The sequence below is a fragment of the Macrobrachium nipponense genome, chromosome 36, assembly GCF_015104395.2.
Source record: "Macrobrachium nipponense isolate FS-2020 chromosome 36, ASM1510439v2, whole genome shotgun sequence".
NCBI lineage: Eukaryota > Metazoa > Arthropoda > Malacostraca > Decapoda > Palaemonidae > Macrobrachium > Macrobrachium nipponense.
In genome coordinates, this window is record NC_087220.1 from 61,476,143 (window position 1) to 61,490,647 (window position 14,505).

The 14,505-nt window shown below is 38.7% G+C and overlaps 1 protein-coding gene and 1 long non-coding RNA gene across 3 annotated transcripts in view; one reads left to right on the top strand and one right to left on the bottom strand.

Annotated features, from left to right (window-relative positions):
- Positions 1–1,896: 1,896 nt before the first annotated feature.
- Positions 1,897–4,474, bottom strand: LOC135203758 (uncharacterized). Its single transcript, XR_010312015.1, has 2 exons — positions 3,325–4,474; positions 1,897–2,460 (listed from the first exon to the last, which is right to left on the bottom strand). It is a non-coding gene; the product is annotated as an uncharacterized LOC135203758 (long non-coding RNA).
- A 14-nt stretch (positions 4,475–4,488) lies between these two features.
- LOC135203757 (uncharacterized) overlaps positions 4,489–14,505 on the top strand; it is a 51,420-nt gene continuing 41,403 nt past the window's right edge. Inside the window, exon 1 of one of the 2 annotated variants that reach the window (XM_064233707.1) lies at positions 4,489–4,628. In XM_064233707.1, the coding sequence (XP_064089777.1) occupies positions 4,550–4,628 (79 nt within the window). In that variant the 5' untranslated portion in view covers positions 4,489–4,549. Of the gene's footprint in view, positions 4,629–8,652; positions 9,307–14,505 lie in introns of those variants that run through there. The other variant, XM_064233708.1, reaches the window with a different exon arrangement.

Here is a 14,505-nt window from a genome sequence, read left to right on the forward strand (position 1 = left end):
GCAGTGCTGGATGTGCTGTTTTCTCCCCCACTTAGGAACCCCCGCCAGGGGGCTGGACAGGCCGTCGCCTCCCAGAGTCATCAAGCTCCACGTATTGTGAACTACATGGACTTCTAGATGCAGTTATTTTAATCACACGGACCAGAAACAACGGCTTGATCATCTGTGACTCGCAACCAGCACTCCAAGCCCTTTCATCACATAAGCCAGCATACCAGCCCCTGGTTTACACAAAATACATAGCAACTAGACATGGCCAACATGAGCTCACTGGTAGTGCACTTCCTATGGATTCCCTCTCACGTGGGTCTTCTGGCTAACAACACCGTTGACCATCTCGCAAAGGCTGCCTGTCAGCTGGATCCTCCAGATGCTGATGCTCCAGTCCATCTCTCCTGTGCTGCAGAAAAATGGTGCGCCAAGCTGCTCGCTCACCTACTCATCATCGTAGTAATGCCGAGAGAGCCACCAGTGTATCAATACAGCATTATGATCACTTCTCTCCTCACCAACACAAGTATCGCCGCAGAGGACTCATGGTTCGTCAAAATAACGTTGTTTGTGCGCGTCTTCGGCTGGGTTGGCGACCAGTTTGGCAGGTGGCTGAGCAAGATGGAGTTCCTCACTTCTCCTCCTGTAGGTTATGTGACGCACCCAACGCCAACACCCTGGAACACTATTGCCTGGAATGTCCACTTGTTAGTGACATATTACCCCAAAGACTCACAGTAGTTGATATATGTAAAAAAATATTGACAGATAATAATTTGCTCGATGAGATCCTCATGCGCCATCCTCACTTTGGTGGATACTGAATAATCAGCTGTTATGTAATACTGATTAAAGATAGGTACAACCTACCTACGAAATCAAATTAATTTAATTTGTATTCCATATGAATTCATTTGTATAACCTTTGTATATAGAAAATAAAATGAGCAATATTATTTTAATATGTACTAAATATCTGTCTATACCTTATTTTGAATTCCTTTGTGTAACCCTCATTATGTGCTGTAGATGTAAACAATACTGTTTTGATATGTACTTAAATGTCTGTATATACTTTATTTTTTTACTATTTTTTTTTCTTTAGGCATAACTTAATTACAATGTAGATGTAAACAATATTACTGTATTACCATGTACTCAAATGTCTGACGCCAATGGGCGCAATAAATTGATTAAAACAAAAATCTTCACTGCCTTCAAGTCCCAGTCTTATCGCAGAATGTTGCACCATATCCTACGATCCAGCAATGAGGAAGTCACCGAGAGACGTATAGGTTGCCAGACGTCCCGTTTATTTTTCCGGGAAATACGTATGTCCCGAATTTGATTATTTGGTCTCTTGTACCGCATTGACCCTTCTGGGACATAATAGAAATTTATTTCTACATTATCTGGAGTGACCGTGTATTCTCAATCATGAATACCCAGTGGACTGATGAGCGAAACAAGTTAGATGTGGCTTCTGTAGAAGCTATCTTATAAAGTGCACATGGAACCTTAATTTTCAGTGTAAGGAATTTTAGAGGTCGGAGCCCTCTTAATTCTGTTAAGAAAAAATGGCCGTGTGGCATCACAGAATTGTATAGCACTGTCAAAAGGAAGCATTAAAAACACTGCTTATTTTTATAAGAAAATAAGTTGGTTCACAACTTAAATCCCTCTCGTATAATGGTAGCTTTGCACAATCACATTTAATTGGCTACAACTAACAACTTTGTTTCACGTTTCAGAGACAGTGTATACATGAATAACAATTATTCAGGCCACATAGATAAATCATGTATTTTCAAAGCTTTAACCTTAAAATCAATATTTTTTCTTAAAAAAGAAGGGAAGTACAGTTTTATGATTATATATATGAATGGTATAAATAAAACACATTAGTTACAACATTGTATGGAGCTCATTTAAGTTGAATATGTGAGAAACAATAATAAGAAAAATTAATAAAAGCACTGCCAATAACATAATTAACTGGAACTGCTACGTCCTAGACAGAACTGACCAAGATCCTTGGTCTGGTATCTCTATAGACTCACAGCAAACATGAACAGCATCAACCCACAATACACTTCAAGTATTCAGCACCTTTGAAGGTGCTAGCACAACATTCGGCATCTAATTCGCACAGTCCATCGCCTGATCTGCTGTTGCATATCCCAGTGCAGTCGGTTGAATCTATATTGAAAGCTGCAGGTGCGGGAGCAAAGCTGATCGTTGTGTCTCGATCGCTGGCCGATGGAAGTAGGCCTATTTCACCTCGGTCTAGGACATCTGGGGCTGTGTCCAGCGTCGCCTTCGTTGGTAGGATTTGGTCCGGCTGGCGCCTAACGCGAAGTTTGGGGTTCATTATGGTTCTCCCCGTCACTTCTGGGTTCAGTAAACCCATGACGAGCAAAATAACGCAGCATTTCTTCAGGTTACCCATCTTAATTCGTCGATGTGTCTCTGTGAAGAGAACAAAATCATTAGCCGTGAACATAACTTTAATTTTTTCCCTCTGAGGACTTATCTTTTAAAGCCTAAGCTTTAGATGAAACAAAACCTGTCCTCAAGAAGGGTACGAGAGAGAGAGAGAGAGAGAGAGAGAGAAGGGGGGGGGTATCAGCATGATCCTATAGTCCTTTTTTGCAATGTTACACGAATTACATTTGTTATTTAGTAGTATTATATGTTATTCTATAATCTATGCTATGAAGTATACCAACACAACACAGAAATTTTAAAAAATGAGCAACAAACTCTCCCATGAAACACAAAAGAAGAAAAAAATATATATCTGGGCAGCCTAGATCAACCTTGACGTCCTTCGAGCGACGTCTAGAATTTCAGAAGCTTAATTGAAGAAGAAGATTACACACACACACACACACATATATATATACATATTATATACATACATACATATATATATATATATATATATATATATATATATATATATATATATAGGTATTATATAAGCCACGAAGGCTTATACCTTTATATATGGATTTATCACGTTCCAAACTTTCGCGATTCAGTTATATATATATATATATATATATATATATATATATATAGTATGTATGTATATATATATATATATATATATATATATATATATATATATATATATATATATATATATATATCTTTACACAACCTTTATGCTTTGATGAATTAGCATTTATGACATTAATCTTATTTGTTGGAGATATATTATAGCAAGTGGAAAGCAACCTACGATTTCATTCTTCCAATACAATAAACGGTTTATCTCAAACACGACTTTGTTGTTGATGAAAATGCAGTTAAAATGGTTAACTTTACCCGATTTTGGAGATAGATTCACAAATGGATGAGCAGATATACAATTACGAGCTGAGAATGAGGAATGGCACAATCTACGGTGGTATTCCAGTGACTGCCACCAAACCTGCTGAATTTGACATCTGAGTAGAAGATATAGTCGAGTTGCCAACTGTCTTTTGCTATTTAATATATATCATAAAGAAAATTATATTGCAAGAAAAAAAGTGCATTTTGTGTTTTCCAAATACTGCACTAGCTTTGTTGAATATTCATTGAATTGGTTGAGTTATACGTACGCTAACGCTAATATATTTTTTTTTTCTTTTTTACTGGAATTGGCAGCTGATGGAATATGACTACCAGAATTCCCCTTCTTCACCTAGGTAACCAAATTAAAATTACGTCATGTTTTTGGATAGGAGAGAAAAGATGAAAGCAATATATATAATATGTTTTTATACCTTTTTCCCAGAGTTGCAATTATCCATGTGTTTCAGATTTGCTCTGACGTTGCAGACCTTGACAAATGGCGTTACCCATGACCGTAGGCTGGTATCGTGTTAAGGACGCTTTCCACTATCCAAAACCTTGTCTGCTTGGCATTTTATTTATGCTTATCATCATTGATTGGCGAAATAATATGCAAAGTAAGAACGTCAGTTCATTATTTTTCCTTGTATGATCTCATTCTTCTTTATTTTCTATTTTTATTTTCATATATGTATATTTTTTGTAAGGCAATCTGCATTGCACGACGCCAATACATCTTCATAAGCCAACCAATAGATAATTTGCCACAGTTCTTTTGATATACATATAACAACACTCCAACAACCATAAATATAGGGAAAATAGTTTAGTTGTTGCCTGTGCAACTACGATTGCATCATGGATAGCAATGTAAGTTTTTGAAAATTCAATTGAGTTGCAACGCATAGAAATACTGCAAACATTTTCATATTATCGTCTATCTTTTAAATCATGGATAAGCCTAAATTCCCCTGAAAATTGCATAAATACGCATGTGCAGTACAGGAGCCATTGAAGAAAGCCCTTAGTTTTGCATGATTGTGAAGTAATTACGCTATCTATTATTTACTTTCCACATCAGTCTTTGTTATGTAAACAAGGAGTGGGTCGCCATTGGCCAAAATTGTCACCCGCCCAACCTTTTCCTTTTATATACATAATATTGTAGCTCTAATGGATTTTGAAACACTCTCCGCCTGAATATATTTGGAGGATGGGTCCTGAAGAAGGTGCCAACATGAAATTAGGTGTCGTTATAATGGCAGTCCTGTTAATTGGGCTCGTTAAATCAGGTCAGTCAGGAAAGACCCTTATGGTTAATGTAGTCGAGTGACTAGTGGCTTCGAGAATCGTAATATTCTTTTATTTTTCCTATTATAAGTGCAATATTCGCTTTTTTTATCTTAAATCCGTTTGTGACTGATAATTTAGTATAGCGAAATAATTTAAGAGGTCAGATTACCTAAGTACTGGACAAGTGCGATGGTGAAATTTTACCTAGGGGGAAAAACCAGTGACTAGGTAGGGTAAAACACCATGGCAGGCCAAACAGGCCACCTACAATCAACGCTTGCCACCCTCCGAAAAAGTACATTATAACGCGTCCTGACACCGGAGATGGGCATCAGTCGCAACTTGTTTTTGGTGAGAAATGGAGCTAAAGACCTCTACTCGGTAGATCTAGTGTACCTATCCGCGGCGGCCCAGAGTATGGCAGTTGCGGTTTTTCTATGCAGTTTTACCTCCTGAACAAGAATTTGAAGTAATATTTATTCGGATGACTCTAATTTACCTTTGAACTCTATCCTACGGTAAAGGGGATTCCCATTGGGAACCGGGGTTTTGGGTGGGGACAAAACCCTAACTCTATCCTACGGTAAGGGGGACCCCCAGTGGGAACCGGGGTTTTGGGTGGGGAGAAACCACTTGGGGGGTGATTTTGCCGTGTTATTGTGGTATTTCCCACATTTATCACTTTTAAAAACACGAAATACAGGCGGAAATAAGAGATAACAAAACTAGCGATAGTGGAGCCGTTCCACATCCATATTCGTCTACTACTACTACTACCACAACACTGAATCCTACTACGCATGCGCTAATGCTACTGCGCATGCGCTAACTGTAAGGGAGCTTTTGGCCTAAACTCAGACTGCTTAGTGAGGAAAGAAATGGGGGTTTACGGGAGGGATACATGTATTTAGCCAAAAACGTTACAGTATGACCCCTACGTTGCTACCGGACTGAGTGAAGGATTGGGTGGTACAGGGTTCCCAGATTTGGCAGTTTCTCACCAAATTTGGCTTTTTTTTCCTAATTTGGTGGGTAAAAATTCATTTTGGCTGGTTAGTGGTATTTTGGCTGGTTTTCAAATACTTTCTATTTGAGCTAAACACTGATCCCACGTTTGAGGAATCTCTCCCCAGATTGGGAATTTTTGAAGGTAAGGTTTTCAGGAAAATCTGGGGAATTTGAATAGGTTTTCAGTAAAAACTTGGTAACATTTAAGCAAAATATGTAGATGGAATTAAAATAAAAATCACACACACACCAGACGACCACAAAACAGGCCGCCGGATTCTCAGAGAACGAGCCTCATTTCAAAATTTCAATTCATTCTCGTTTTTTTTCCTGTATTCTTATATTAGTTTACATTATCTAACACTAAACTATGATGCCGCTATAACAAGCATATATATGATAAAAAAATATGCATTTATAAGATATAATATAACGCACACAAGTCATATATATGATAAAAATATAATAGCATTTATAAAGAGTAAATATAACGCAACACAGGGAGGCCGCCGGATTCTCAGAGAACGAGCCTCATTTCAAAATTTCAATTCATTCTCGTTTTTTTCCTGTATTCTTATATTAGTTTATATTATCTAACTAAAACTATGATGCCGCTATACAAGCATATATATGATAAAAAAATATGCATTTATAAAGATAAATATAACGCACATATATTTGCCGGTTATTTGGGTTGGTTTGGATTTCCATTTGGCGGGATTTTGGCTGGTTTCATGGTAGACTTTGGCTGGTTGGTAGTGGTGTCATCTGGGAACCCTGGCTGGTAACCATACGTTGAGTTACATAAAAGCATTTACCTAATTTGTTTATTAAACATGTTATGTGAATTCTAGTGTTTATTCCTTATCATTTTCCCATAGTATTTGTATAATAACTGTTTTGAAATATCCCCACCTAATCATTTCACCATATATAACTTGAAATATTATGTTATAATTGAGGACAGACACCTAAAAATGCCTACGTGTTGATATAGAACTCAGTTTTAGGACGTTTCGATACCTACCTACCTACCTGTTACGTGAAATTGCACATTGCGTTGCATATTACATACACACTCCCTATATCATTTATACACAATCAATCCCTCCCCTTTCCAGTATTCACGACTGGCTCTTTACGTTACACCATTTACAATGCATTTCTCACCGATACCAATATCTAGATTAAAGTTTGCCATTATTATTATAAACCTACATTTAAATATATAACATTTAAATATATAGTTTGCCATTATTTTTATAAAAACTACTTTAAATATATTCCATTATACACTTTTACAGACATTACAATTTACACCTCCCTTCCAGTTTCCTTACTATTATGCAGTTATGTATGGTTACTTTTTACATTTTACAACACTTCCACACCCATCAAAGTTAGGTTTATATGTCATTTTACCTACTGGGGGCCGAATCCCATCCCCCGGTTAGGCAACATACCCTTAGGTTTAGTTTGTTATATGTTGGTTTACCTACTAGTTTTACTTCCTTGAAGGGGGTTACCCGGTTAGGCTAGGTTGGTTAGTTCTTCAAGGGTGGATACTGGGGGGGGGGGGGGGGGGGTTGGTTGGTTTGGTTACATTCCTACTTGGTTACCTACTAGGTTAGGTTACATTCCTTACTAGGTTAGGTTAGGCCTTTAAGGGGGGGTACGGGGGGCGAAGCCCCCATGGTCAGGCAAAATTCCCTACTAGGTTAGGTTAGGTTAGGTTGGTTAGGTTACATTCCTTACTAGGTTAGGTTAGGCTTTAAGGGGGGGTTAACGGGGGGGCGAAGCCCCCCCTGTTCAGGCAATATTCCCGCCTACTAGGTTAGGTTAGGTAGGTTACATTCCTTACTAGGTTACGTTAGGCCTAGTTTTTCCCTACTAGGTTAGGTTAGGTTACGTTCCTTACTAGGTTAGGTTAGGCCTTTAAAGGGGGGGTATGGGGGGGCGAAGCCCCCCTGGTCAGGCAATGTTCCCTACTAGGTTAGGTTAGGTTACGTTCCTTACTAGGTTAGGTTAGGCCTTTAAGGGGGGGTACAGGGGGGGCGAAGCCCCCTGGTCAGGCCATATTCCCCCTACTAGGTTAGGTTAGGCCTTTAAGGGGGGATACGGGGGGGCAAAGCCCCCAAACCCCCTGGTCAGGCAATATTCCCTACTAGGTTAGGTTGGTTAGGTTACATTCCTTACTAGGTTACATTAGGCCTAGTATTTCCCTACTAGGTTAGGTTAGGTTACGTTCCTTACTAGGTTAGGTTAGGCCTTTAAGGGGGGGGTACGGGGGGGGGGGAAGCCCCCCTGGTCAGGCAATATTCCCTACTAGGTTAGGTTAGGTTAGGTTGCATTCCTTACTAGGTTAGGTTAGGCCTTTAAGGGGGTACGGGGGGGCGAAGCCCCCCTGGTCAGGCAATATTCCCTACTAGGTTAGGTTAGGTTAGGTTTGGTTAGGTTACATTCCTTACTAGGTTAGGTTAGGCCTTTAAGGGGGGTAAGGGGGGGCAAAGCCCCCTGGAGTCAGCAATATTCCCTTACTAGGTTAGGTTAGTAGGTTACATTCCTTACTTGTTAGGTTAGGCTAGTATTTCCCTACTAGGTTAGTTAGGTTACGTTCCTACTAGGTAGGTTAGCCTTTAAGGGAGGGGGGTGACGGGCGAAGCCACCCCCCTGGTCAGGCAATATTCCCTACTAGGTTAGGTTAGTTAGGTTACATTCCTACTTTAAGGTTAGGCTTAGTATTTCCCAAACTAGGTTTAGTTAGTTACATTCCTTTACTAGGTAGGTTTAGGGGCCTTTAAGGGGGGTACGGGGGGGCGAAGCCCCCTGGTCAGGCAATGTTCCCTACTAGGTTAGGTTACATTCCTTACTAGGTTAGGTTAGGCCTTTAAGGGGGGGTACGGGGGGCGAAGTCCCCTGGTCAGGCAATATTCCCTACTAGGTTAGGTTAGGTTACATTCCTTACTAGGTTAGGTTAGGCCTTTAAGGGGGGGTACAGGGGGCAAATCCCCCCTGGTCAGGCAACATTGCCTACTAGGTTAAGTTCCCTACTAGGTAAGGTTACATCCCCTGCTAGGTTAGGTTATGTTAGGTTGGTTTGGTTCTTTAAGGGGGGTTACAGCAGGCCCAACCCCACCCCTGGTCAGGCAACATCCCCTACAAGTTTAATTAGTTTTGTTATATGCTAACCTATGTTTAATTTGGTCTTTTGTATTTATTAAAACAACTATAGGCCCTTTTACACATTTACCACCCAGGACTTAAATCCCACCCCCTCCTGGGCCCGTTATATATGTATTTGTATTATTTCATATTTTGAACCCATCCCACATTTACATTTAGTTCCTTAACTACCAATTTACTTTTATTACCCTTAACATTGCCAACTTATCTTGTTAAGTGCTTGTTCATTTACCTCAGCCCCACCCTGCCTCAACCAATAGCATCAAAGCATTTTTACTACTCCACCCCACCTCTCCCACCCTGTTTTCTACGGTCTGGCCTCCTGCCACCTCCTAACTGTAGAACTCCAACACTGTTGAATCTGCCGCCATGACATCCACTGCTGCATCTACTTCACGCTCGCCCCAGCCCCTCACCAGAACTCTTTGCCAACTTCATGTAACAATTGTTACATGAGTTACAAAGATTTTTCTGCCTTTTACTCAGGTAATTATGATCGACTAATCGGTTTTTTGCCAGGACCATGGCCTCCTGAGAAAGCAGGTCTTTTGCCCCCATTCAGTCGACTCCAAGATACGGGAGGAGAATGTATAACTTCGTCGGGTACTTGGCTGTTGCTTATTTCAAGCTGCATTTTGAGGAACCCAAGACCCGCCTGCCACGCATTCTTAAAAAGCAGCTGCTGCTTTGTACCCTCCACCCCTTTAAGGTAAGGTCCAAACATTATTCTTAATTATTATGTTTTAGGAAAGTGAGTGTTAGGCTTTCGCCGAAAGTTGCGTCAAGGTATGTTACTATTCAGTGGGGTGCTGCTAAGACAACTCGTACCTTCCACCTTACCCCCCCCCCCCCACCCCCCCACCCTTAGTGAACATATGGCTCCGTGGTGGTTGGGGAATTTAAACATGGCGGCTGTGTTTACATTGCCTTCACCGTAACGAATACTTGGTACCTTCCTATAGGACCGTTCTTCGGTGACTTAGACTATGGCAATTGACATTTTCTATGTTATTTTAGTTGCTTTATAAGGGTTGTAAGGAATATTTTTTTCGTTTGGTTGGAACTAAACTTTAATATACCTTTGAGTTTGGTGCGGCTATTATGTAACTTTCAATTTCAATTACTGCTTAGTTACAGCCGCCCGAATGGATATTACTTTTAAATCTTGTACAGTAACTCAAATAACATAGGAATCAGTCAATTGCCATAGTCTAAGCCACCGCGGATTGCTTCTGTAGAAATACCCTCTACTCTCCTTTTGAAGTAAGTATTTTCTCCAAAGTTAGAAATTAAGGCCAAATTTTAAGATTTAAACAGAGGGTACTGAAAAGGGCATCCACGGCAGTGGAAATCTCACCAAAACGCTTTAGAAATTTTTACTTACAACTAAAAATGTTTCGAAGATTGACGCCATCTCGATGTTTACGGAGTCGCTTGTGTCAACCAACTTTCATTTCCTGTGATAAATCCGCACACCACTTGTACCCACAGACGCTGGGGCACTTTTCATCATAACAATTGAAACACGGTTTCTCACCAACAAACAAGTTAGGAGTAAACAGCTGTTTTGGTAGAAGATGACGAGAAGCACGTTCTTAGGTAGCTAATTTTTAAATAAATAGTAAAACATCAATATTTTACATATTTATGATGATTAATTTGAAAATATTCGTTATTGAAAAAGTAACTCGACTCTGACTCAAATTTAAGTAATTATTTTTCTGAATTAGAACGTTCTTTTAAGTTCTGTATTATGACGTCACGACATCTTGACTTTCGTACCTATTGTAAATAATTGCTATACTCAACTGTCTTGCAGAACAGTTTACCAGTTATTCATGCAGATTGTTATCAGCTATCCATGTAATTGTTATAATCGTAATGCGCATATATATCTTTATTATTTACTTTTTGGATATATGAAGATGTTTTACTGCCGGATTACCGCCGTAGTGTGACGCAATCGTTTTCGGTCCCTGGGCCTCTGTCTGTTTTCGCACCATAAGAAATTATGGGGCCGAATTTGCAATGACCAGAAAGTCGTTAAAAGAGGAAAGTTAGCATTGAGGGGCATATGTTTTTGACTGAGAAAATACAAATTTATTCAATAGCTAGCTTGTAAAAAATACTTGGTTATAAAAACTTGATTGACAACTAAGCAGCATGTCTACTACGGGTTTCAGAGACAGTGCAAGCACGTTTTTGGGCAATACCTATTTCTGTAACGAATACTCGTAACAGAACAAGATTTTGCTATAGTGCATTACACCCAGTGCCGTAATTTATAAGGGTATCGTGAATCACTAATCGTAAAGAATAACAACAACTTGTCCTTGTACCGCCGAGACAAAAACTCCATTATGCAGAAATGGATATGAACACGCGTAAAAAGCTCCACCTAACCCCCCCCCCCCCCCTTCCATCGCCACCCCTTTCCTTCTCTGTTCCTGTGCCTTCCTTTCTCTCTCTCTCTCTCTCTCTGTTGCCATTCGGTTTGTGTTGACCCTCCAAACTGGGTATAAGACTATACACAAAACGTTGAAATTGGTGAAATTAGGCTATGTATTGGAAGTATATATACATAAATATTAAAGCAATTTTATCATTATTGCATTACTATGACAACTAGAATTCATGGAAACAGTTTATAATAATGTAACGGGGTATGTGTGAAGCCTCCACTAATGTGGCAACGATGATTTTGCCATTCTTAGCATGCAAACATTAAAGGTTACATTTATTTCTGGCATACGATTATTAAAGAAATTCAAAATACTAATATAGACTGAAATCAATGAAAAGTGCTAGCAAAAACAAAAAAGCAAAAAAAAAAAAAAAAAATGTATATAATTCAGTTATCCGTAGTCGTTCCTCTATGCACGTATCCGTAATCGTTCCTCTATGGTTTTCGGCAGCCAGATGTACGAAAACGTTAGAAACATTTGATTGTATCTACTTTAGAAATATCTGTAATTTTTTGGGGTAATTTGGTTGCAAAAAAGGGATAATATACATGAATTAAATTAAAATTTTTAAATAACAAAGTAAATTTAAACTAAATAACGAGTAAAGTAAACAATTTAGGGAATAAAACTGCAGTTTCGTCGTCTGTCGTCGTCTGCTGTTCGTAACTGTGTTTGTGGCGCGCGCGCTTAGAAACCAGGAACAGCAACGGGTTTAAAGTGCAATGTGGAGTGAACTGAGACCAAAATGTGTATAATAACAATCAAATAAGCACTGTGGAGTTTCAGTTGTGATGGCAGTAAGGATAAAAACCACCGATTACAAGGTAAGAATGAATTCAGTTCAAACCATAACCCGGGAATAACAAGTTTCATACTTTCACTAATATAGGCAACAAAATGTTGTTTTATTGTGCTGATTACAACTGCAATCTTGAGTAAGATCAATAAACGTTACATATATACGCTAACATTGTTCAAATGAGTGCTGGGAAGGCTGGGGAAAGATGGTGGCTGTCACTGATCAGAACCTTCCATGCAAAACGTAGCCGCCATATTGGATTTCAAAACTGCCTTGAAAACATATTTTACGAAGAGCTCACATGCTTATTTTAGTTCGTATGGGGCTTTCATATATCACATTATGTTGACGAAACTTCAATCTTTTGAATGGAATGCTTGGAGTTGTAATTGTATTCTTGTTTCACTATTTACTAAATATCGAGTGAATAAGTAAGACCTGTCCACGGTGATAAGGGTTGGTACCTAGGGTAAAACACCACGGCAGGCCAACCCTCATCACGGTGGACGGGTCTTATTCACTCGATATTTAATTGGTGAAACAAGAATACAATTGCAACTCTAAGCATACCATTTAAAAGACTGAAGTTTCGTCAACATAATGTGATATATGAAAGCCCCATACGAACTAAAATAAGCATGTGAGCTCTTCGTAAAATATGTTTTCAAGGCAGTTTTGAAATCCAATATGGCGGCTACGTTTTGCATGGAAGGTTCTGATCAGTGACGGCCACCATCTTTCCCCAGCCTTCCCAGCACTCATTTGAACAATGTTAGCGTATATATGTAACGTTTATTGATCTTACTCAAGATTGCAGTTGTAATCAGCACAATAAAACAACATTTTGTTGCCTATATTAGTGAAAGTATGAAACTTGTTATTCCCGGGGTCATGGTTTGAACTGAATTAATTTTTACCTTGTAATCGGTGGTTTTATCCTTACTGCTATCACAACTGAAACTCCACAGTGCTTATTTGATTGTAATTATACACATTATTGGTCTTAATCCACTCCAAATTGCACTTGAACCACGTTGCTGTTCCGGGTTCCTAAGCGCTTACTCCACAAACGCAGTTACAAGCAGCAGACGACGACACTGGTTATGAGGTGCAAAGCTTTATTCCCTTAATTGTTTACTTTACTTGTTATTTAGTTTAACTTTACTTTGTTACTTCAAAATGTTTATTTAATTCATGTCTATTATCCCTTTTTTGCAACCAAATTACCCCGAAAAATTACAGATATTTCCAAAGTAGATACAATCCAATGTTTCTAATCTTGTCGAGTTGTCGTACATCTGGCTGCCGAAAACCATTGTAGAGCAGACGACAGATAGTGGATTATGTATAATTTTTTTTTCTTTTTGCCAGCACTTTTCATTGATTTAAATCTTTATATAAGTATTTTGATTTTTTTTAATAACTGTATGCCAGAAATAAATGTAACCTTAATGTTTGCATGCTAAGAATGGCAAAATCATCGTTACCACATTAGTGGAGCTTCAAACATACGTCGATGCATTATTATAAACTGTTTCCATGAATTCTAGTTGTCATAGTAATGCAATAATGATAAAATTGCTTTAATATTTATTTATGTATATATACTTTCAATACATAGGCTAATTTAACCAATTTCCACCTTTTTTGTAAGTCTTATACCCAGTTTGGTGGGTGAACACATACCAATTGGCAACAGAGAGGGAGAGAGAGAGAAAGGAAGGTGAAGGAAGGAAGAAGGACAGGGGTGGCAGTGGAGGTGGGGGGAGAGGGTAGGTGGAGCTTTTTACGCATGTTAGTATCCATTTCTGGATAATGGAGTTTATGTCTCTTGGTACAAGGACTAGTGTTGTTATTCTTTACGATTAGTGATTCACGATACCCTTATAAATTATGGCACTGGGTGTAATACACAATATAGCAGCAAAATCTTGTTTTGATACGAGTGTTCGTTACAGAATATTGCCAAACAGAATATTGTCTCAGAAACCCATAGTAAGTATGCTGCTTAGTTGTCAATCAAGTTTTTTGTAATCAAGTATTTTTAACAAACTAGCTATTGTATAAATTTGTATTTTTCTCAATCAAAACAGATGCTCCTCAATAATAACTTTCCTCTTTTAACGACTTTCTGGCCATTGCAAATTCAGCCCCATTAATTTCTAATGGTGCAAAAACAGACAAGAGGCCCAGGGAGGGAAAGCGATTGCGTCACACTACGCATTATAATCCGGCAGTAAAACATATATCCAAAAAGTAAATAATAAAGATATATATGCGCATTATGATTATAACAATTACATGAATAGCTGATAACAATCTGCATGAATACGTAACTGGTAAACTGTTCTGCAAGACAGTTGAGTATAGCAATTATTTACAATAGGTACGAAAGTCAAGATGTCGTGACATCATAATACA